The sequence below is a fragment of the Symphodus melops genome (assembly GCF_947650265.1).
Source record: "Symphodus melops genome assembly, chromosome: 1".
NCBI classification, from domain to species: Eukaryota; Metazoa; Chordata; class Actinopteri; order Labriformes; family Labridae; genus Symphodus; species Symphodus melops.
The window spans coordinates 46,289,230-46,313,867 of record NC_136691.1 but is presented as its reverse complement, the minus strand read 5'-3'; the positions used below and the strand labels follow the sequence as shown (position 1 = coordinate 46,313,867).

The 24,638-nt window shown below is 40.3% G+C and overlaps 1 protein-coding gene across 23 annotated transcripts in view; it reads right to left on the bottom strand.

The window, feature by feature from the left end:
• The window catches only part of kcnt1b (potassium sodium-activated channel subfamily T member 1b), a 69,756-nt gene that overhangs the window by 13,729 nt on the left and 31,389 nt on the right, over positions 1-24,638 (bottom strand). For 15 of the 23 annotated variants that reach the window (XM_079357178.1, XM_079357197.1, XM_079357198.1 and 12 more), the window contains 20 exons: positions 17,056-17,135; positions 15,619-15,724; positions 14,916-14,972; positions 14,747-14,795; positions 14,494-14,553; positions 12,853-12,927; positions 12,391-12,474; positions 10,963-11,057; positions 9,882-10,062; positions 9,179-9,343; positions 8,448-8,584; positions 7,466-7,529; positions 7,073-7,181; positions 6,867-6,975; positions 4,063-4,212; positions 3,725-3,960; positions 3,293-3,313; positions 2,401-2,614; positions 1,235-1,340; positions 880-1,052 (listed from right to left, as the gene is read on the bottom strand). In XM_079357178.1, the coding sequence (XP_079213304.1) occupies positions 880-1,052; positions 1,235-1,340; positions 2,401-2,614; positions 3,293-3,313; positions 3,725-3,960; positions 4,063-4,212; positions 6,867-6,975; positions 7,073-7,181; positions 7,466-7,529; positions 8,448-8,584; positions 9,179-9,343; positions 9,882-10,062; positions 10,963-11,057; positions 12,391-12,474; positions 12,853-12,927; positions 14,494-14,553; positions 14,747-14,795; positions 14,916-14,972; positions 15,619-15,724; positions 17,056-17,135 (2,271 nt within the window). The remainder of the gene's footprint in view (positions 1-879; positions 1,053-1,234; positions 1,341-2,400; positions 2,615-3,292; positions 3,314-3,724; positions 3,961-4,062; positions 4,213-6,866; positions 6,976-7,072; positions 7,182-7,465; positions 7,530-8,447; positions 8,585-9,178; positions 9,344-9,881; positions 10,063-10,962; positions 11,058-12,390; positions 12,475-12,852; positions 12,928-14,493; positions 14,554-14,746; positions 14,796-14,915; positions 14,973-15,618; positions 15,725-17,055; positions 17,136-24,638) is intronic. The other 8 variants (XM_079357189.1, XM_079357196.1, XM_079357180.1 and 5 more) reach the window with 1 other exon arrangement.

The window sequence follows — 24,638 nt, the reverse complement described above, 5'->3', positions numbered from 1 at the left end:
TTGAAGTCAAACTAGAACTGTTACTCATTAATAATGTAAAACTGTTGTTTGTTCATTTCGTGAGGCAGGGTCGACCCGTATTAATCAAGCTCTAATGAAGCTGCTGCAGGCAACCCTGACCTACATGAGAATATGCAAAGTGTACCAGATGCATTTGTACTTATTTTACACAAGACAACTGTAAGAAAGAATGTACGTAAGTGCTTACATCCCTGTATGAGAAGAGAGACAACATGAAAGCTGGTTTATTATAGCTATGCCGAAACACGTGCTAAACAGCTACAAACACAGCAAACTCTCTTATCTTTGTCGTGTTGCATGTGCATAAATACTGGTGCGGGAATATGTGTGACATGCCTCTACATAGAAAACCTATACAGTACATGAACATAAAACAGATTAGCTTTGAGTTATCTGTTAACATCTGTCAACAACCACAGACATTTGTCCAAAGTGAATGAAATGCAAAGTGAGTTAGAGTAGAAAAAGGTGCAGATAACTGCAGCACAGACACACATGAAGGATATCTACCCGAACATATAAAAAGGCTCTTGTGTGCAGGAAGAAGTAGCTTTTATTTTAGCATTGCTTTATAGCTTTACCTGCCTTTTGAGACCTGCCTATAGTATCTTTCTTGCTCCTTATATTTACATGATTGTTGTAGAGGTCTCTCTTGTTGGCCTGACAATATTGTGTTGTTATTGAATTCCTGCCGTTGCTTTGGCTGTCAAAGCCCTTTGTAAACATTTGTTTTTAAAGGTACTATGTGAATAAAGTTCTTATTATCATTCTGAGTTTCTTCAGTCACGTGTGAGCGGTTTTACTTTTTTAGAGAAGTAAGAGCAAACAACAGGTGGAAAGAACGGCGGGGTTCCTTACGGGTAGTCCAGCAGCAGCACGATGGGGTTGAGCTCCTTCCTGGGCCGATAGTAAGCACGAAGAGGGACAATGAAGTTGTACAGACCGTTTCCTGCAGTCTCTGCTGACACTATAATCAGCTTATTCTTGAAGCCATATGCCTTGGCATCCTCAAAGCTGTTATGAGTGCAGCCCTGGGGATGATTCAATCAGTCAGGTTTTAGTTGTGTTTTGACCTCAGGAGAGGGATAAATCATCAGTTCTTTCTTTCTTTCAAATATTGATAGAAAGTTGGCGATAAAAAATAAATGCATTTCAGCTTTGTTTGGTGAAATATTGTTATTTCAATTTTGCAGTTTCGTGCAGGTGAAGTCACCTTGTCGAGGCGAAGGCAGCAGAACGAAGCTTTCTGTGGCAGGAGGTGGCACAGAGTTGGAGAGCTGCCGATGTAGGGCGAGTTGGGAGGGTAACCCTTCACGAAACTGGTAGAAAAGACAAACAGAAAGCCTCTGAGTCCGACCGCAAAAGACCTGTCCCCTCAAGTTGTCAGCCTGGACCTTGGGCCTGCCAGGAGAGCTCTGCCAGAGGATCTCAGACCGCTTGTTGTCTAATTCGTTTTAATTATGTCTCATTTTGTTTCAATTCGGTTGTGTTCTCTGGTTTGCGAAGGCCAGCTTCAATTACACTTCCCCACCTCCAATAAAAAATAATCTTACTTTGTTAATGGATGCATCTACAACCTGACACCACATGGTGGCACTGTGGCATCTTAGGCTATTCTGTGATTTCTTCATACAAGGCAGTCGCCTCCATCCAACCCAATTGTAACTGTGTGACAACTTTTGAAGAAAAAAAAAAAAGGCTCATGGCGGGAGAGAGAGAGAGAGAGAGAGAGAGAGAGAGAGAGAGAGAGAGAGAGAGAGAGAGAGAGAGAGAGAGAGAGAGATGTCAAACTTTATAAGATATACGTTGTCTAGGTCTGGCAGCTGCTGCACAAAAAGACATGGTTAGTGAGGCGCACTTCACCATTGATACAGACGTATACAAAAAGATGTATATGTTTATACAGGGGACAAAAAGAAGAACAAAGCAGCTGAGATAAGCTAATTCCTCTGACTACCTGAGCCAATTTAATGGCAGCTATCTGTCTAATCCATTGAACTGATGGATTGGCTTCGAGGTGTGAGGAGTGTGGTAAGCACACACAACAGAAGCTCCACTCAGGAGGGAAAGCACTGACCTTCCTGTCATGACACACACATCCATCACTGCCATTACTGCTCCTTAAAGCACTATGACACACAGATTACACGCCTATTCTAAACCCATCCATCTCTAAGCCTACAACCGCCGAGAGATGACAAGGACGAGTATTGGTAATATCAATCAAGTATATGGCTCAGGACGTTTGCACTATGAGAACGTTTTCACATTTTAACTGCTGCAGGTCCGACTAAATGTACACTATAAAGCCAACAAATCTTTGAGTGTCAATCATTGTGTCCAAGCTGCTTTCATTCTTGCAATATATTCATTACTTACTCGGACCCTATAGAGCCCTCCTCGTCTGATTGATTGGTCTCGTCTTCTGATTGGTCGCTGAGGAGGTCGCAGGGCAGAATGGCGGAGGAGTCTGCGATCTCCAGAACAGGTGCGATGCTTGGTCTGCGGCTTCCCGCTCCGTTCTCCGTCGGCAAGGTCAGTTTGCTGCTTTCCTCCGGCGGATCTGGGTTCTGGAGATCGATGGCTACAGTTCCTAAAACATCATATCATGATACTGTGTGAGATGCAGTTAGAAATCGCACACGCAGCACTTTTATCATTACGCGTCCACAGATTTCAAATCACAATGCCATGTTGAACTCGTGACTGTTTTATCCCAGTAAACATTGCTCTTCCTGGTGCACGTTTTCATGTTGAATCCTTATTGATAAGCTCCATGTTTAGCTTGTTCAGCATATTGGGTGCAAACTGCCACCCCCCCCCCCCTCTTTATCTCAGCTTAGTGTGACCTTGAGAGAATGTATTACTTTCTGAATCATCCATCAGTGTAAGTGTACTCTTAAAGCTACCACACAAGGCAAGCAAGCTGTACTGACATTGTGAGAGTGTCACCAAAGATGCTCTTAACATACATCATATTATCTGTATATAATATAATGCATTATATATGCCCACACATATATCAGCATTATCAGAAATATGATATATGTCATTTTCATGTATGATCTTTTCTGCAAAAAAAAGTATTTTTTTTTAGCTCATAAATACAATAAGCATCTGTACTGAATTAAATCAAGTGTTAGTCACACAGTCATGTTATATCATTGTGCGACGTACAGAGTATGATACAGGCTCAAATGGGAATATTGTACTCCATCAAATAAACGGATGAATTAGTGGAAAAAAAGGGACGCTTCACGCACAAACTTACCATATGAAGTGGCCTGATCAACTTTTACAGGTCAAAGAAAAAGCACAACACAATAATGTCAGCCAAGAAAGCAAAATATGCATGTAAGAAAAAAAAGTCATGCATAACAGTCAGCAAAAGCATATAGCATCAGCAAGGCAGCAGCCACCCTCAAGTGTGAGTGCATTAAAAAAAGTATGTAAAAGTCCAATTTAAGAGCATTAAATGTGGACGTGTGATGTTGAGGAATTGTACATGAGGAAAGTGGTTAATGTAGATTTTTGCACAGATTATCTTGAAAGTTTGGAGTCAGTGTTACAGCCAAAATGTCTCCTGTTTGAAGTTCATTTCATGAAATGTCCTAATAAAGTAAAGTATTATGTATTCAGTGCTAATGTAAGACATCTTCATATCATCTGATTATTCTTTGCTGTCACTGGCTCTCCGTCTCACCCATGCTGGCGATGATGCTGTGCACTGGCAGCCTCGAGGGGGCGTCGTAGAGTCCGGTGACTGGCAGCCCCTTGTTGTGCGTCTCCTCTTGTTTGAAGATGAAGGCAGAGTTCTCCTCCTTGGTGATGTTGATGTAGTAGCATGTGTCGGCAGCAGCCATGATGTGTCGGGGACCAGGGTTCAGCATGATGCTCTTGTTGTCCTCTCTCTTTACGCCGATCAAACACACACCATACCTGGGGAGAGAAGCAGGTGCAAAAGGTCCACATGGGAATCGGCTCTGCTGCTTTTTTTCAGAAGAGATGTTTCCAGATTGAGCAGGGAGGAGATCTACTTACTTCTTATGGGCATGAAAGGAGGCGTAAGTGAAGCTCTTTCCGTCGTACTCGCCAAAAAACTTGCTGTCACACAAGCGGATGTGGTAGACCTCGTTGCCGGAGCAGCGCCCGTACGTTCTCTGCCACTGCTCTGGTGATAACTGCCCCTCCCTGGAACAACAACATCAATGGAGCAGTGTTCAGGTTTAAGTAATATCTAGCCTTATTCTGTTTGATTGGATGGATTGGAATTTTTTTTCGGGGGAAGACTTGACTTTGACTTTTTATTTTATTGTCCCTGAGGGGAAATTCTTTTTCACCAGTGTACAGTTTTAAGGGCAGCACGCCGACAGAGGGTGAACACAGGGGGATACATGTGGGACAACAGGACATACAGTGACAGGACATACAGTGCATATGGTTATGGGGGGACCGGGGATTGGGACTGCGGTGGATTTTTATTGAGGGCTGTAATGACTGTAGGCACCAGGCTTCTGCCGTATCGCGCCCTCCTGCACAACAGGGACCTATATAAGGGCTTCTATACCTCTATTTGAGAGGACAGTGGTAGATCAGAGTTTGTGAAATGACCATAGACTGATGTTACTTATTACTTATTAATGGATGTTACTTATTACTGGAGGCTTGCAATGCTGGAAATTCTGTCTCAACCTAACTTTCAGAAAACCTACAGACAGGCGAAGAGCTAAAGCAGGTTTAAGCCTCCTGACAGACTGCTACACTGGGTCTACCCGTCAATCAGGTCAGCCTTGTGCCTAACTTCTATCATCTATAAAATCAAAACAAATGCTTTATAAAAAACATCACTCCCAGCACAGTGTCCAAGAGGACACTGACAAGTCGGACCAGTATCCTTTTTAATACCAGGCTGGAAACATGTTAATGTCTGCTGCAAAAACTTTTGAATGGAGTGTGTATGTGACTTCTACAGCTCTTGGAAACAGCCCCAAGCGGGCACTTGATGAACTGCAGATTTTTGCCTCTACATTGGCTTCTTTTTTTTTAACCCGAAGTCTGCCGCTGCCACATGCAGGAGTTGAGCCAGAAATCAGGCCGCCTGCTTGAAGGACTATAGTCTCTGCACATGGGGTTCCACCTGTCTGCTAGGCTAACAGCACCACAGGAAATATATTGCTTGAACTTGATGTCAGGATATAACTTTGAGATCATTGGGGGTTTTTTTCTCTAAATGACTAAAAAAGATCTTTTGATATCATAGATTAATGCAGTTTGAATTAAATTTGACTTTATTTGCAACTCAGCAGTCCTAATTCCCCCATAGACTAATAGAACTGTCAGACATGTCATGACCTTCTATGGCCTGTTACTCCCCAGCCTCCTGAATTCTGAACTCAAGAATGAAAAGAAGATTCAAAAGGCTATAGGGTCAGTTAATTGAGGCAGGTCATGTTCTCAACTACTTTTAATCAATGTGGTGATGATTAAATTAACAACTGCTACCTGTAACCTACATGCCCTTAGCCAGTCCAGATTCAAAATATGGAAATGTATGGATGTGCTTTATTTCAGATGTGGAAAGCAGTGAAGATAAATATAGCGCCATCTTGCACAGAATACTAAATAACAGGAGGAGTAATAGTCAAACCAGAAGCAGGGCTGTGTTTACTGATTTTACAGTGATGCCTTTATGTTGTGTTGACGGCACAGCCACCAGCTCTGCAGACTGAAACAAATCTAATCTGTATAAATGTCAAAACTCTGCAGCAGGAGTATATGTCATCTTTTATTATTCATCCATCTACTCCGTCCACATGAATAATCACACAATGTAGTTTAACATTACCAAAACAGGAGAAGTTAGAAAGGTTTACATTTGACATAATGAACACAGATTGCTCTTCTGGAAGCAGAAACTGTCACTGATTTAAATCTCAGAAAGAAAAAAAAGAGTTCTACATGCGATATGATCAACGAAGTCAAAGTTAGAGGCGAAGACGATATTCAGATCTATTTCTTCTGTTTAAATACAAACCAAGACAAACAGTCAACATTTCCTTGATAGCCCCCAAAAACTTTGAAAGGAAATGATTCAACGTTTTTCAAAATCTCTAATTTGGCCTTTTGACACCACTTTCACAGCGGTGAAGAGACTCTGAATACAGCATGAAGAGAAGTGTTCCTACTCAGCCTGAGTGGTATGAGAAGGATATGTGACACCTGACAACATTATTCAGAATTGGGATAATGATATGAAGAGCAGTAATGGAGTTTCAGAAAGCTTTACTTTCTTCACTAAAGCGGCTCCATCCAACCTGTGCTGAGCTGATAGCAAGCTCGGACTGCAGCGACGTTGTATAAAAGCATGGCCTCTATCCAACGTGGCAAAAACAAACACCTGCCTACCAGCGTCTTCACAGCCAACTTTTAAACAAGTTCATATTGTTCTCTGAACAGAATAACTCTTTCATCCTGTTTCCGGCCCTAATAACAATGGTAGACCAACGTTTCAGTACTTTTGTTTCTAATACACACTTATTATTAAAGTGCTATTGATCTTCTCTTCCCAGCAAGAGAGTGAATAAGTGTATTTAGCGAGTCTTAAAACTCTTACTTTATACCGTGCTCATCTATCCAGCCGTCATTTTATTTGACTGGAGAAACACTTTATTTGATTTAATTAAATGTTTAAACAGCAAGTGCAAAAAGTCTTTGATGAGAAAGTTTGAAAACCATAACCCATACGACTATAAATGACACACTGACTGTCAATAATCCCTCAATGCATGGATGAATCCCCGTCATGGTGAAACATAAAGTATATATATTTTGAAGGATGTACTCACTGTCCTCTGGAGGTGTGGACCAGGAGTGTGACTAAGGTAGACGTGGCCGGACACACACAGTTCAGCGCCAACATGGCATACTTGAACTCCTCTTCACAAACAACGTGATCTGATTGAAATGATAGGTTGAATATAAACAAAGTGCGAACACAAAGAAATTTTTACTTAATTTCTTGATGTCCTGTAGGTGTTCTTCTCGGACTTACCTGCAAATTTAACATGGAATTTATTTTCTGGTTTGAGAATTTGGACATAGAGAGGGCAGTTTGGAGCAAAGTCCTTCGCTGCCCAAGCCCTCAAAATAGTCTGGTGATCCTGTGAAAGCAGAGAAGGCTTTATTTTACTTGTGCAGGGACTTATTTGTAAATGAAATCAGAATTTTATGGAGCATAAAGTTTGCTGCGGCCGCTCAATGTGCTTTCAATACTCAATGGCAGTTTCAAGAGAGTCATGACATCATGCAGATATCCCCCGGACTCTCTTGGCTTATTTATTAAGGACGTAGAGTGTGAAGGGAAATTACTCCTTGGAAATTATTATCACTGAAAGAGAGTTTATTTTCACGGCCGCTTGGACATATTTCTGTCGATGTGACTTACAGCAGCGGTACGGTCGACCTCGTTCCTGCTGCTGAGGATGAAGCAGGCTTCAGCGTCGTCCATCCTGAGGATAGATGGAGAAATACAGAGAAGATAAAAACGCAAACAGACAGACAGGATTAGAGGATGGTGACTGTGACAAATGAATTCAATCAAACATACAATGAATGAGGGGATGAGTGTTTTCATTTCTGGAGACAATGGCTGAAAAAGTTAAAAAGCATTCTAGCATAAAAAATAAATCTGCTTTTACAATAGAGTGCGGTTCTGTCAGCACTTGAGGCGCAGAGCTTTCATTCATGACAGGAAACTCACACGTTCTAAACTTAAGCCTAAAAATATGAAATGGTTATAAAAACAAATTTCCGCATCTCTTTTACCTTCACAGCTGCACATAAACAAGGAGAGGGGTTCTTTTAAATAAACGGAAGGCTCCCGGACTGATTCATGACTTTGATTTCAAATCGTCATGTGCTGCATGGATGGACTTAATACCCATTTTTATTGGTTCCACTTCACAAGTTGACCAGTATGCAAAGCTGCAAGAACTCCTCTAAAACCATGAATGGCAATACTGGTGCTGCAATATTCAGAAACATGTTGGGGGATGGGAAAAGTCAAAATGTGATCGATCACATTCTCTATCAAAGCCCATGCACGATACGAGCAGAGGATCTGTGTGCTGTCGAGTGACATCGTATTGCACTAATGTGCAAGCAGAGGGCAGCCAAGTGCACTCATAAGTGTCTCTGCTATATATATTTGTACCTTTTCAGGAGTCAGAAGTGTCGAACCATGCTACTGTACTTCTACCAACTGTCGAGATAGGCGGCTATCGTTTCACATGTATGCATCTTTCAGTCACATCCAGCTGATAAAACTTTAATAGAAGCTTTCATTTAATGTGAAAACACCAACATGCATACATTTTTTATTTTCTGTACAGGCGTGTGTTGTTTTGAATACAGTATGTTTCACTCACTTGGCCCTCATCAGGTCCTGGTCTTTGAGGGCAGATCCTTGAAGATAGATAACCCTCTGGGACCAAAGAGGGATTTGGAGGATTCGGCGAACCTGAATGTCTATCTCTGTTGGACACAGGATCACCACATAGTAGTCCTGCAAATGAAGTGAAAAAAAAAAGGGTTTTTTTTCTCAACATAGTAGCATTTCTTGAGCTATAATGTCATTAAAAATTAACGAGAAATACTTGACAAATAACTTCCTTAAGAGTTCAAACAAAACCTGGAACTGCAATTTTTTTATTTTTCATTAACTGCAATCAATCACACGTATTTGGCCCTTTAGGCGCACCACTGATGTCTCCCAGTAGTCACAGTGATGGAGAAGAATGATGTTGCTGCAAGGTCCTTTTTCTCGTGGTTAAATTAATGTCCTGCCCTTCAGTCTACAAGAAGGTTCATACTAACGTATTTCAAAATAAAAGCAGGGTTGAAATTAAACAGCAAATAAGAACTCTCAGCTTAAAAGAATAACACATTCTAAATAAAAGCCTAACTTCTTCAATTTTAAATGTTAAATAATTGGATTTCAAACATGAGATTAAAAATGCGATTAATCACGATGAACTAGAACTTGGTTATTTAAAAAGGTCATTGTTTCACAGCCCTAAAACAATAAAAAATAGTGACACACTTTAAATTAGTATACAAGGAAATATTATTTAGCCACTGTCATGCAGTTAATTAATACCTGTAGTCTGGGATGAGCGTAGAACTCGTTGAGGAAATCCATCAGCAGATCAATCTTCAGCGAACTGACACACAACACCACATGCTTCTCCGTCTGCGCCCGGTGCCTGCTGTAGTTTCCCCCTAACTTTTGGCTCTCCATCCAAAGGTACGCAAGTTCTTCAAACTGACAGCAAAGACAAACAACATCGTTGAGATGTCAAGACAGCAAGAACGAACAACCAAGATAGATTTGTCATTTCGACACAGATGGCGAAAATCAATGGAGTGTAAACTGCTGATGCGTTCGTTTGCCTGCAGCAGGAGTTCATTTCTATTTCTCATCTAATTTGCTCTACAGGGACAGTAAACACTATTTCAAGTGATGAACCTGTTTGTGGTCTTTGGAAATAAATTACACAGTAAATAGCTTAATTTATCACGCAGATCGTCTGAGCCAAAATGACTTGGCCTGAATACGGAGTGAGATTTGCAGACTTTTTCGACAGCCAAATATGTCAGAGATGTAAGCACCGTATCAGATCTTCATTTGCTGTCAGTCTGAGATAGCCGCGAGAAAATGTCAATATCATATCTGATGATAACCCCAAGAAGGTCAGAAAGATTTTAAACATCAACAAAAGTCTGATTATAACACAGGACAAAGTTTGTAACTGATCACTCCAATTTGGGGAAAAAAAAAAATTGTTAACCAGAATCACTACCTGCAGCGGGAGCACAACCAGGGCAACACAAATGAGAATGACCACCAGCAGCTGGGAAGGCCAAATTTGTGGCGTTACGTCCCCATAGCCCACAGTGGAGAAGGTGACGATGCAGAAATAAAACGAGTCAAACAGAGTCAGGTGCTTCCCGGCTCTCTCTAGATGCTGGATCCCACAGGCTCTGCAGAAAATGAAGCAATTATTAAACGTCTTGAAGGTGCAAAGATATTCCTCCCACAGGTCAAGCTCATTCAAATTAAACTTGTAAAGTTATCTTGCATTGTGTAATCTGTCTGAGTGTGATGGGTAAGCCTGGGGGGGCTGGACATCAAGTCCAATGTGTCTGAGATCAAAGGGCATGAGAGTCAATACAGCTTTAAGTCCTGCTCTGTATGTCATTTGAAGACACTATTGATTGCTCAGTTCGCTTCACCTCACCACTTGGGCTAATTCAATTTCATTGATAAGGTGGAGAGTTAATGAAACCCAGAGGCACAGGGGAATAAGGTTGTCTATCTGGATAGATTGGAGTAAAGGATGTATGGTACTGACTAAGGTACACAAAGGCTGACAAAGATCTAAAATCATGGAAGTGAGAGCTTTGATTAAAGTTGATTTAAGAGATATCAAGCATGGAGAAGGTAAACTGCTTTAAACCTACCTCTTGTTGCCTTTTTCAGAGCACATGGCTTGATAGCCAACAGTTTACTTGCACAATTATGCACATATGCCAAAATCTTTAAAGTGTATTGTATACACCTTGTCCAAATACTTCATATTTACCTTTATTTCTTTTTCGCAACTTTAGCTAGGTGGCTAAATAATATTAGCTTACCCATGCGCTTTCAATTGCGTTGCTTTGTTCATAGTTTTTTAATGTTTTCCTGCCTGATCACTAGGTCTGCTTCAAAACATACATAGCTTCTTCCGTATGTTCTGCCTTGTCCAGTAGATTCACATTGCCAACAGTGGGAGAGAGAGTGAATTACAAAGTGAACCCTTTGCATCAAAGGTCAGTACAAGCTTGTGATCCTCCATGGTAAGATGGGAACAGAAGTTCAAAGAACAGAAGTTCACTCACCCTGTGAAAACCAGACACAGTAAGGTGCAAATGAGGATGAACACCTGGTTGAACATGGCAGAGTGGGTTCTCTGAATGGCTCGATGGAAATCATTCTGGAGGTGGGAAACGAGATTTTAAGATCAGAGTTGATGGACCTGTTGGCCTTTTTTGGCGTATACTGTTTTTATTGCCGTTATTCATACGAGTTATCATTAAATGAAATATGAATATTATTTACAAATCCTTAATTCTCAGTAAAAAAAATATGCAGACAAATAAATCCCATAGGAATGCAAGAAAAGTATTAATCTTTTTGTAAAGACTTTCTTTAACTATGTACATGTTTTTCTCAGTAGCCTACAGACTGTATACTGGTGGAGTACAGTTCAGGATTGTCCTACACTGGTATACTGTTGCGAATCGTCGGCACTCACGACTCATTTTTCACTTGCACCTTGTTGGCATGTTCTGCCTGTCACTGCCTCCCTCTGCTGCCTCTCCAAACTGTCACTGCTTTCTCTCCATGTGCTGGCCTGTTCGCTCTCAGTTTCTACCATCTGCCTAACTACCGCCTTGGCATAAAGCTCTTCCTCTGTCATGGTCTCATCTAAATCTCTAACAGTGAGAGAACACACACTACGCTACCAGCTGGATATCATCTAATTCTTGTGAATTTTGTGAACCAGTCACTCGGTAGCCGCGGCAGATCCTGGACAACACTCATACTACAACACCGAGCAGCAGTCCTTTTTATCCCTGCTTAGTTTCGATGTCGTTTGGTGGCAATTTGTCCCATTTAGTCTTGCCAGCAATTTCTCCCTTTTTTTTCTTTTGCCCTGACTTGCCTGTTGATTTTGCTTTCCTTTCAAAAAACACTGTGTTTTCAGTTGCACCGCAAGCTACCAGGCACTGAAGCTAATGCGTAGATGAAGATTAACTGAAGGCATGAGAGCAAAAGCCAGTTTGCTATGTATCTATCAACACAAGCAACATAGTCGTGTGGCCTTTAAGTATTGTATTCATTGTTTTAATCAACTGTGAAAGTTTGTCATTTATCTCACTTCATCTTTTCTCCGAGAGACAACTAACCTGAGCAAATGGTCGATATAGCTCTAACAGCCAGCTAATTAACCAAGAGGCTAACAATGTCACTCAAACTAATGTAGCTAATAAAACTGGGTGAGAAAAGCTACTTTGCCAAAGTAATGAAATACAATTTGTTTGCAAAAAGTCAGCCAACCAGAAACAGTGAACTTAGAGTTTGTAATTAAATTCTGTTTCCACACATTGTTATTAATGAGCTAAGGACCTCCAGCATGGCTGCCACAGTTTGAAAAAAAATGTATCTGTGAAACTTTCAACAGAAAAGAAAAAGTGTTCTTTGCTGCTCTTCACTTTAATAGAGCTTTAGTTTATACAGCACAGCAGCTTGATGTGAATACTTACAATCATGTTCTCCAGGGCGCCTTTGGCTAGCCAGCAGTTAAGAAACACAGGGACAAAAATGTTTCGTAGTGGAGCCCAGAAGATCTTTAGGTAAAAGGGAAGGAAACATGAAAGACTTAAGGTTGAAATAGAAATCAGTTCATATACTCTAAATGCTATTAGAAAGCATTATCTTCATTACAGAGAAATAAATATCCTTTCTAGGGCAGTTTGTTAGTTTGCAGTATTTGGGTGGTTCAGGTTCAGGCTATTTTATTTGTACCAGTAGAAGGTACATTTGTTTGGATGGTGAAATGTAAAGTCTGGTATAGTTCTTTAAGTATAAGTTCTTTGGGCATAGAGGCATTAAATTAGATCATTGCATCTCTCAGGACAGACTAATACCAAACTTTGCCTCAAGCTTAAATGAGAGTGTTTCTGTGGAACACATTAAGAGATCAATTGAATAAGTTGATTACTTACTGTGATTATAAATGGCACTGTATTGATCATCTCCAATATGAAGGATATTTGGAATATCTGCTCCCAAATGTTCCCCTTGAAAGGAAAGGAAAGCACAATTGTTTAATGGATCAGTAAAATAAGCAACTGTTCCAGGAAGACAGTTGTGACAGGAAAAGAAGTATAGTACACTGTTAGTTTCAAGTCCTTTTTATATTCTAATGGCTACGAGTAGTGAACCCTTATAAAAACTGTAATTTTATTTAAACAGGACGGGAGCTGTCCTATTGAGAAAGGACTACATCAACCTGCTTCTGTTGCTTGTTCGTGCATCCTTTCTTATTAAGCCATCTAACAATTCAAACAGAAAGACAATAATCAATACTACAACAATAACCTTTTGCGATCAAGCATGTCTTCATCATGGCTACACTACCAGAGTTTATGTCCTCTTTGAATTGTTCACTCTGTAAGCGATCGAAGACTGCCTCCTCTACTGCTGTCTTTAGACATGTAACAGATCACGTAAGGCCCTGCATCATTACAGATTCAAATAAGGCCTTACAATAAGGCCTTTTTTAACAACACAATAAAAAACTCTCGTTTATATTGGACCAGAGACACTTTGGTGACACTTGTAAAATACAGTGCAGTACAGTTAGTGAGCGATAAAGAGTGCAGCAAAGTTAACAAGGTGCAGCTCTGTGGACGATTTTGTTATAATGGATTTTTTAAAAAGCTTTATCAATCAAATTAAAAGTTTCTCGTACCAACCCGTTTTACAAGGGTACATTTCATTTGCTCCCCATAAAATATATGTAATACAAGTCCCTGGATACAGACCAAACTGGAAGAAATCAAAAAAAGGGATGAACAACAAAAAAACAGCAAATACTAAAACTCAGCTCAAACTTTAGAAGGTCACCACAGGGAGTGGGGCTGAAATCTGTGCGGCAGCTTGTCATAGAGACCCACAGAAACACATCTAAATGGGATAAATTCAAGCTAAAAAAAGCCTCCTGTGAGACTTGTGGTACTTGGACTCTGGCAGGATGTCAGCTTGATCTTTGGTAGCTGTGGGTAGTGCAGGTTCGTTCAATATTCCTGAATCCCTCGGGTAAGTGTGCATTTTTAAATGAAAAGCACTGAGGTGAAAACTTGGATTGCTTTTTTTTTTTTAACTCTTATTACAAAGAAAAAACAAGTACACACAAAACATTGTGTAATTCAGAAGCCTTCCAGCACTTTGGTAAAGTTTGAAATAACCCAAGGGTGCTGTCACTGCATCACAGAGGTTTTGTGTGACTCTTTGTTGTATTACAGTAGGTTGTATTCTGTCAGTTTACACAGTGCGGCACTTTGAAAATGTAGGTCGTCTAATCAAGACGCCTTATAAAACTGTTTTTAAAGGGCAAGAAATAAGCCATCTGCATATTCTATCCCTGCAAAATCTGTTTATGTAACTTGTTTCACTGGCAGAGTGTTTGATGTTTGAGTCTAAAATTGGAAGCTGAAGTCCTGGCGAGATAGATATTCGACTGGCACCTTGGCACTAAAGCTGTCGACCAACACAAGAGAACAAACGAGATGTGCTGTAGTGTGATCTGACTGCTGTTGGACATCGGCATAGATTAAAGAGAGAATCTGAGCGCTGTTCCTCACCTTGTAGCTGAGATATGTGATAAGCATGGTCTCCAAGAAACTGATTAAGGCCACTGACACCTGGAGCAGAGGGGAGAAAGAGATTAATGAACCGAGAAACTGCAAACTCATCTCCTCCGGCTGCTAAACCTTCACAGAGGAACTCCTCTGCTCGGCATTGCTTTTATCTAACAAACTGCTGGGAGCGTGTTTAAACCTGCTTTGATATTCAGTCCATGCAGTTGGATTTGATTTATGTGCACTTTGCTCTCACCTGGATCGCCCATACCGGAACCCGTCTGTGCACCCAGAAAATCAACTCCCTGCAAAAACCCATGAGAAAGTTTCCTCTCACTCCAGTGCCTCTGCGTGGAGGTCCAACTGATAAACGAACACGCTTACGCTCCAAATCAGAAACCGTTTCTTGACTGATCCAAACTTACCAGTTGATTTGTGACGAGCCTGTCGTATTACTCCAACTGCTGTTCCCACATATTGAGCTATTAAGAAAAACAGTGACAAATAGAGGAGTGTGAAACATTGCCCAGCGGGAAAGATTTCCATCAGTTGATATTGTGCCTTTCGAAAAATAAACTCTGCGTGTGTTTGAAAGTCACTGGCAGTGAGCATTATGAGGAAGATTTTACTTCCACAAGAATACACAGAGGGAACAAGTGGGCTGTGTTGCTCATGTCATTGTCAGTAAATGAAACCGCTTTAAAATAGAGATAGAACAGATAAAACTCCATCTGAAGACAAAGTTTACCAACAAGCCATGGTAGTGGCTGAGATGTTTGGAATACATTTTAAGTTTTTAGTTTTGGTAGTAAAATGTGATTTCTTAGATATGTTTTACATAGCTGCTCTATGAACAGACCAATGGGAATATATTCATGCTCTCCCCAAGTCATCTTGATGGTTTAAAATGAGTAGGAGAAAAGTTAGACAATATAAGAAGCAATGAACAATAATAATGAAACACAAAAACAAAACACTTCTCAATATTCACATTTTTGACCTGAGGCCAGAATGTAGCAATGACAACAACACATTATGTAATAACAGTCGACTGTACTGACAACGTGGAATCTTAAATAGAGGATAAATGGTAATCAGGATGGGAAATGATGAGAGTCACATTCTCACCAGGGCTTGTAGTTGGGTTCCTCTGGGTCGTCCAGGCTGACTCTCAGGATGTAGAGGGCACAGGTGAGAATCTTCAGTGAGAAGTTGAACAGACGGATTCTCAGGCCTGTGGGCCGACAAAAATGAATGAATTAACCTCGAAAGTTCACTTTTTGAGGTGGTGTCTGTTTAGGTCTCTGGTGATCTGATCAGATACTAATTTCTCTGATAATTATCTCAGACCTTCAGGCACGTGTCTGCCATCCTAAGTTCCCTTCTGTCTCTAACGCTGTGTTGTCTTGCTGCTATTGTAGCCTCACTTGAAATTGTTTCCTGTTTCACAACAACATTAGTGAGACACCCTCCGGACCACTGCTGTGATCCATATCTCCTGCTGACGATAGATGCAGACACTTCTTCAAATTTGTTATTTTCATTGCCTGTTGTTAAAGTTGCATAATACTCCGTTTGTTAAAGGCCTAAAGAGGCTTGTTATTTGTCAAAGCCCTGAGGCGTGTCAGATGCAGTTCCATGCTGCTCTAGCAAACTGTCACATCTGATTTCTTCTGATGCGTACGTTTCAAATCCGCAAAGATTAACACTAAACAACACACGGCCCATTCATAGGCTCCTAACATGAGGAAGCAGAATAAAAAAACAAACATAAATGAGTGACGGGATTGAGCAGAATAAGCCAAGAGGGATAAAGGAAAACATTTGTGGAATCAGGATGTTCTGATAAGCATACAGCATCAAATATGCAGAACAAAAACTTGGCTGCAGACATGCTGGCTAGCCAGAGGGTGGTGCTGATTGTATTCTCTATGTCCAATCAAACCTTGGAGCAGCTCATCACTGGTGACACGACCTCATCAGATGAAGCCAGCGTCGATGTTAAAATGATTTGAAACTGGACAAACAAATGGCAGTGGGGATGGAAGGTCCCCTAAAGCCAAGCGTGACATTTTCTTAGACTTTTATGTCAAAGACTGTGAGGGCTCAGCGAAAAGGACAGGTTAGGGGAATGAAGGCAGAGCCAATCTCAGCGCCGTGGCTATATCACAAACATATTCTCGTATCAAAGACATCAACATTTTTATAGCTAGTTACAAATGAAAGACTTCCACACTCATTAACCAAAAGACTAAGCAGCACCATGAGATATAGTTGCATTGCCAGTCTCATCTCCTCTCCTCTATAGGCACCAGCTAATGAGCCATACTCTTCAGTCCTTTGCTGTGTCACCCATAAACAGAGCTTCACAATGAGGCAGCAAATGTAATAATGAAACCTCCAACTGAGAAAGAAATTGGATATGCGTCATCACTGCCCGCAATTTCCTACTTTATGCTTTTATATGTTCATTTAGCTTTGAGCAAGTCTACTGTAGCAGCAAGCCTCTAACCGTTATGAGACAAGAGGATGATGGTGTGATGTTCCCCCGGCAGCTGTACTTACTTGACCTTTGGTTTTTGATAAAGAAAAGCTTCAGCCTCTCCTTGAAGGTGTTTTCATTGACGTAGAATTCCACCTGCACCCTGCGGGGAAGGGTGACAGGTGTCAGTGAGATCGTAAAAAGGTGAGCATGCACAGGGAGCCGTCGACCGACGAATACGAACACAAGAAAACACCAGGGGGAAAAAAAAGTCTCTTTATAATCAGGTGTGAGACAAAGCGTTCAGGCTTGAAGTTAAATTTTTTAAAGCATGTTCCAGTATAATACCCATGTTTTAGGGATGATTACATAAGGACATATAAAGATATACACAACTTTGAGGGAAAAAAAAACCTTCAAGGCAATAAAAAGATGTTCAAAATATTCAAAACATGTGTAAAAGTGAAAACTCATCAATATATTTGTCAACACCTGGACATATTGTTGTGATACCAAAAAACCAAAACCACCAAAAAGCAACATTTTGATTCCACTGTCAAGTATCTGTATGCCTGAGCACATAAGGGTCTGAGCACATAAGGGTCTGGAGGTAAGACCTTCATTTGTTACAATCACAGTTCAAAAGACAGATGGGCACATATTAAAACACAGGCTCTGCAGTGTATCTGAGCTGATCCTCATGTACATGTGTAATACTGCCGATAATACTTAATACAAAAACCAATCCACAGCTCACAATCCCAAGCAAACATGCCAGGTTTTCTTCCTGATCATGTCGGCTTTGCTGAGAGGTGCCATGCCCAACTGTCTCAGGATTTTCCGTACCCATCTGTGTGAGTCTTACTCTTGTTTCTGTCTTTGGTTTTACACATTTTCTGGCTTGGGACTCAGTCAACAGAGAGGCAAGTGAAGTCATGCAAATATTGAATAGAACGCAACCGCACATTTAAGAGGTTGATCTTTAAAGCTATTTGACAGCAGCAAAAGAAAGAAAGAAAGAAAGAAAAAAGTAATCAGCCTTGCTAGAATTATGATATATATTTTCTGGTCCAAATCCCTACTTTACATACTGTACATACATTTTAGTGGCTCCACAAACAGTATAAAGGTGTCTGACATCCTGCTTTAGTGTGCAGAACTATCTGTTGTCATGTGACATTCTTGAAATGTACTGCATCTTTCAATATGTAAACAATTTCAAGTCTTAGTTAAAAAAAATACTAGTTTAGATTTTTGCAACTCAAAACCGCACTAAAGTCTGCACTTAAAAACCGACAGATACTTAAGTTTATATTGGATTGGAATCTAGTTTTAGTTACTAACTGGAATAAAATAATCATTCAAACACTTTCTTTGTCTTCATTGGGCCCTTTTACTTGCCTCTCTGCTTGAAAGGCAGTTAGAGACTGAGCCCCCTCGCCTCGTGGTAATGTTAATCATGTCATAACCGCGTTAAGTGAAGATTTCTAAAATAGGCGACAAAGCATGCTCTGCTCCTCTATGTTCTGTGCAGAGGAAAGCTCTACAGACGCAGGTCTCTTTCTGCTCTAGTGTGAGTTGAATTATGCAGGTTATTCAATAAGTAAAGACTAATTTTTTATTGGCTCAATGGTGCGCATGCAGACTGCAGAGATACGTCAGAGTTTAAACTGAGGGAAACATTTCAATTGTTCTCCTGAGACATAAACCTGAGTTGAACAACTTCAAACATTTTCTGTTCACTTGTCATATGTTCCATGAACATTTAGGAACAAAAGAGCATACTGTGTAAAACTGTTTCCAATTAGTCGGTCAAATTGTATCCCGTTGGTTTGGAATATTTTTGTTCACATTAATAAATGAGAACATGAACGGACAGCCACTGAGGACTAACACAAAGTGGGAATTAACAACTGATCACGTCTTTGTTTTCAAACGACAGAACCTCAAAACAAACGGCACTGTTTTCTCATCCAGTTTGGAGAGGAAATGGACAATTGGCTTTAGCAACAAAGTGTCACTTAAGAACGAGTGATGTTCCGACTGCTGGTGTATTAGATGAGATACACCTGTTAACGCCTTGTGTAATGTGGAGAGCTTGTTGTCACTAATGAGCATGGAAAATGGAGATAATGATGGTGTTGTGGTGGTGGTGGTGGTCTTAGAGCTTCTACCTTGTCTGACAAGATGAGTACAGGGTGCAAGGAGAGAAAGGAGACGAGAGCAAGAGGGCAATTACAGGAGCCGAGTCCTGTAAGAAAAATGTATGTGTAGATAAAGCGCGTAGGTGGGATAAAGAACATGAGCATATGCACCATTTTCCTGCAATCCCCCCCCTCCCTCTTCCGGCTGTATTGCCATGGAGACAGCTTTCAAGGCATTACATGTTCACTCCCGTGTTGTTTCCAGTACATGGAATTAGCTGCGGCCACACGCACATCGACACATCACGAAACGCTCATCTATAGGCACCAACCATGTGACCATATAAACATTGTATTGGTTGATATATCAACTAGAGAAGCAGAAGGACTGTCATAAAGACTAATAGCGACACATCAGGCGATCAAACACTGCCTGTTGTTTTGACATGGACAACAGCTCCGCAGGCTTCATGTTTACCCAGCTGGAGTACAAGTAGCTGTAATCACGTTTAATAGGACACACGGCACAGCAAAACCTGAAACGTGACTCCAAAGCAAACAGAGTAATACAATTCTTATTGTCTTATTTTTACATGACTACTAAAAAAAGCCTACTGAGCATTGTGTTTGTATTGACATATAACAACCACATGTCCGTTTTTCCTAATAATAATCTGATGTGAGGTTTCCCCCCGCTCATCTGACCTAAAGATGACACATCTGCAGAGTCTACCTTCAAGTATTTGGACCAGGACACGTCCCCTGTTCGGTTGGCTCTGTACTGCATCACATTTACTTAAAATAAACAGTAACTATGAAACAAACGCTGACTTTGAGCTCGGTTTGAGGTGTTTTCATATTCATACTGGTTGATCCATATGTGCAACCTCAACATTTTAGCAGCAAGCAGCAAGCATGGCTCTAGGATCTGTGATGTCAGCATTGTTGCCACTTTAGTAACTCTCACTTCATTTGACAACAGGAAGACCTCTTATCATTAAGAACCCCTAAAAACAATGTTTTTCTAGTGAATCAACCAATCAAGCACCTTGAATTATAGATATATTTTTTTTTTTATTTGTTTACAAAAAACTTGAAAAATACTATTTACTTTTACATCTGAATCGGCTCTTTCAATGAAACTTCATTTCAAGATTCCTCACATCAGCATGCTGATGTTAGCTTTCTGCTCAAATCACTGCTGAAACTACCCTGGTAGCATGGATTTAGATCTTAAAGTCTCAGTTTAAAATTTTTGATCAGCGATATAAATCCAAACAATAAAAAACTAACAAAACCCTGTTTATAAGAAATGCTTCTTCCGTTTATTGTCCCTTGCTGGTTTTACTGTCCATTTTTACAGTCCTAAAATTGCTGAAGCATTATAAAAATATATCACTTGACTCAATCTGTCCATTTCAATTGAAAACACTGTAGCTGTAAATGTGCACTTTTAACGTACAGGATGAAGATTCTCTGTATGTCTGATACTGCACATTAATACCTCTTAACTAAGTCACACAGACAAAAGTCACAAAAAGCACGCTTCCCAAATCTGACAACCGCTATCTATGAACTCACTGCAATAACTTTAAGTACTCACCCTCTTTTCCTCAGCAGCTCTTGAAAACCACCCCAGCAATTTAAGGACATTCTTATTTTTCAATATTTTGATTATCACAGAAACATTTACAGCAGGTTGGTAATTCTTAACCCTGAAAAGAGCCCCGAAAGTTTAGAGATAGTTGGTCAGGCATGAGCCAGGAATGTTAGCACATGGTCACAATAGATACAGCCGGACTGACTGTCCTGCACTAACAAGTGTACATGGTATGTCGAGCCTTTTGTATACATAGCAGAACTTCAGAATGTGTGACAGAGAGACAATTACAAGTTCAGGATCAGAGGAGAGTAATTAGTGGGAAAAAAGGGAGAGGGACACGAAAGGGATTACATCTGATGGGAATGACCAGCGCTAACACTTGTGTTACAAACACACACACACACACACACACACACACACACACACACACCATGAACACACACAATGTCAACATTTTCTAAACGGCAGGCACAGCACACAGGGAGAAACTGAGAGACATTGGAAAATAGAACATCTATGTGAATAAATACAGGAACTCATGCAAGCTCAAAGCAGCAATCATCTCCTGTGTTATCGCATTACAGCATGACTTGTGGGAGCCAATGTACTGTGCACATCTGGCTGCCCCAAAGTCAGCATTGTGAACATAAAGTACCCTTGACTTAATTAAGAAATGATCACACGTGTTGGCATAGCAACAAGGGTGAAAGATATCAGCCATGTTGATCTCTGACCAATCAGGTAGCATACGTTAAACTGCTGAACGGGCTGTCGTTGAGATAACATCTAGGCTTCAGGCTAAAGAATCATCATGACACAGACCAGCACATGATCATCCTGTCTTATCAAAGAGTGTGACAACAGTCTTTCCCTTTAAAGCCTGAATATTCTTTTTCTGTTTTTATTCTCTCGGTATTGCTCTGCACTCTGTCTGACACAGCACATAGTTTAAAATAGAACATTTTACCGTGCACCACCCTCAGTGTGTGATACAGAAGCTGCTGAAACTCTAAAAATATTCCACTCGGACTTGAATATTCAAAAGTGTTTGTTATCCTTTGCTTCTGCTCAGCAAGCTGCATGTCAAACTTCTCATGAGTAAGATACTTGTCCAATGGACTCATTACTGTGCAGAAGTAGAATGAATGGGCTTCAGGTCAGACACGAAGCTGTGAAAGGGCTTTGTTAAATGGATATTGATGGAAGGAACCTTAAGAGAGAAATGTTTCTGTTATTACCTGTGAGGATAATGCCCATAATTGACGAGGAAGCGGTCTCCAGACAATATCAACGTTAAAGAGCATGTGCAGGTCATTTCTGGTCCACTGAGGCTTCCATACACTACAAGCTGATGCATTTGTGGGAGTGTCAAGGCTGTTCTTCACGTGTACGTGATGTGCTTACTACACTGCCGGGAGAACTGAGATGTATAGTCAAATAACAAACTGGACTTGTGGAAAATATCAAAGTGTCAAATCCACAAACTGACAAACCCACCCAGGACACTCAAAACTTTAAAGACTGAGAGGAGGGTGGCTGAATGAGAAACAGGATTGTCAACAGACACTTTTTTTATGGGAAATTGTTTCACAACAGCTTTAACGCCACAGTAAGTATTGAGGCCAAACAAACAGTGCTTTGGAGTCAGACAGATTGGTTCAAGTCACCATCGTGGTCTTTTATTAAGACAATTCCCAACATACTGGGCCTCAAAGTATAAATAGTAAAGTCCAGAAAGAGGCAGTTGAAGTTAAATTTACTCTGTCTGAGAAAATGTCTGAACAAAAACAGAAATTATACTTCGGGTGAAAGTTTCAGAAGAAATGTGAGACAATGTTCTTGTTTGTTAAGGTGACAAATCAAGTGGCAGCAGCAAGTAACAGCGAAATAGCTGCAGGGCATGGGCCTTATCTTTGACATGCAGCGATTTCTCAAAGAGAAATGGTACCGAGATTATAAAATGATCAGATAAACAACTGCTTTGAGACAATTTAATAGGAACTTGCTGTAATGAAACTGGTGATTCTCCCCTCTGCAGTACATTCAGTGTAAATGGTGGTGGGATGATTCTCCCCTGAATGTCAAACAGTATTGTTTTATATACAACAAAATGGAAGCTCATTTCATCAAGAATCTAATGTTTAATACCAAAATAAAGGTCAGGTTTATAACTCGGGTGTATTCCTCAGTTTGTAAATCTAAATATTGTAACGACAAGTTTGGCATGGAGGGTTGTTTTATGGGAAAAAAAACAAACAAACAATAAAAACAAAAGAAAAATGCATATTGAAATAAAGTGATTAAATGAGTTTTTACACATCTTGTTTTCATATGTGCAGCCAGAGCAGGATTGTGTTAAAACTGTATTCATGCTAATGACCACCAGCGGGGGGCAACATCATTGTCTTAAAATAAAAGATCAGAAGCTCGAAACAGTTTATTTACTGCACTGCACAGTGAACATTTTTCAATGAGTTCATTGTTGCAATCAGTAGTTTTCAGCTGTTCTCCATACAGCACAATGTTTACTTTATACTTTCTGTTCATATGTACACAACAATGGACAATTAAAAGTAGAATCTTAAACTTTTACCCTGTCGTCCAAAACGAGTCCGTTATCAGCGTATAGATGGCAGGAATGACCAACACTTCTTCATACACTTTCAATGCTTCATAAAGCTTTTTTAAAGAATGATAAACAAGCTGGTGGGTCAAATTGATGCTGTAAACTCGGGTCTAAATGTATGAATGGAAACTTTGTGGGTAAAAGTGAAACACTTGGAGAAAAAAAGGGGGCGGGGAAAACCTTAATTGTGTATCTATGTTCTTTACAAGCTCGCACACGTGAAATGCCCTAAAAATGCTCAACTATTAACTTTTAAGAAAATGTGTCACCACAGTATCCCTTCACTAAAAGTGCTCCCATCCCATCTATTTCTCTGCGCAAGACCCTGAGAAGCTGTCGCTTTACTATGATCACATACAGTAAATGCCATTTGAAAAGACGACAACAGGAAATCAGCATTTGAAAACCAAGGTCAAACACATAGAGCCTTCATAAAAGAACACAACATTTATTTCAAATTAAGTTACAGAAAATGGTCAACCTTTACTTTCAATATTGCACTGTACATACTGTATATTCACTCTGTTGTTACTGATATGTACAAGGATGATTTTGTTCTAAAACCTGCTACCTACCATGTCTCTGCATCAGGCTCGTCCATACTGAGAAGAACATGCAATGACTGACACAGAACGTTGTGGTTTTCTGCACAACACGGTGCCCATAATATCTTTGACGCTGAGCTTATGTCACTTCCTCTGATATATATGAAAACAGGTGAACCACAAGCTTTCAACCACAAGACAAAAAGTGTTGTGTCTGACTTTTAGGGTTTGGCTGATATGTGTGAACCAAAAAATCAAGTGATCACTGATCACGTGTTATAATGCTGACAATGCCAATTCTCTTTAAGAATGTGGAAAGCTACATGAATATCCTCATACAGATTAAATACTTCTGAATCCACTGCATGTTTGTGTTAGTGTGCAGGGTTAATATCATCCCTGCTAAAGTCAATAACAGTGGTGAAGGTAGGACTTGCATGTCAGCATAAGCTTATAGCTCTCCACTTAGCATGTCCCTGTGGATCACAATCGACTTTCCAACAAAGATACTGTACAGACCCATTGAACACGACACTTAAGCTGCAGCCCACCACAGCTGAGTGGTGAGACCTCTGATGCTGAAAAATGACTGGCAAGTACTGACAATGTAATGTTTAGAGAAGCTACTGTAGGGACTGTCAGACTGTAATAAAAAAAAAGGCAAAACCTCTGGGCTGTTCCTTTGTTAAATGTTAGATAAAGGATACATAACAGATTCAAGAGGTTTGTTTTTGGCTCATGAGACAAA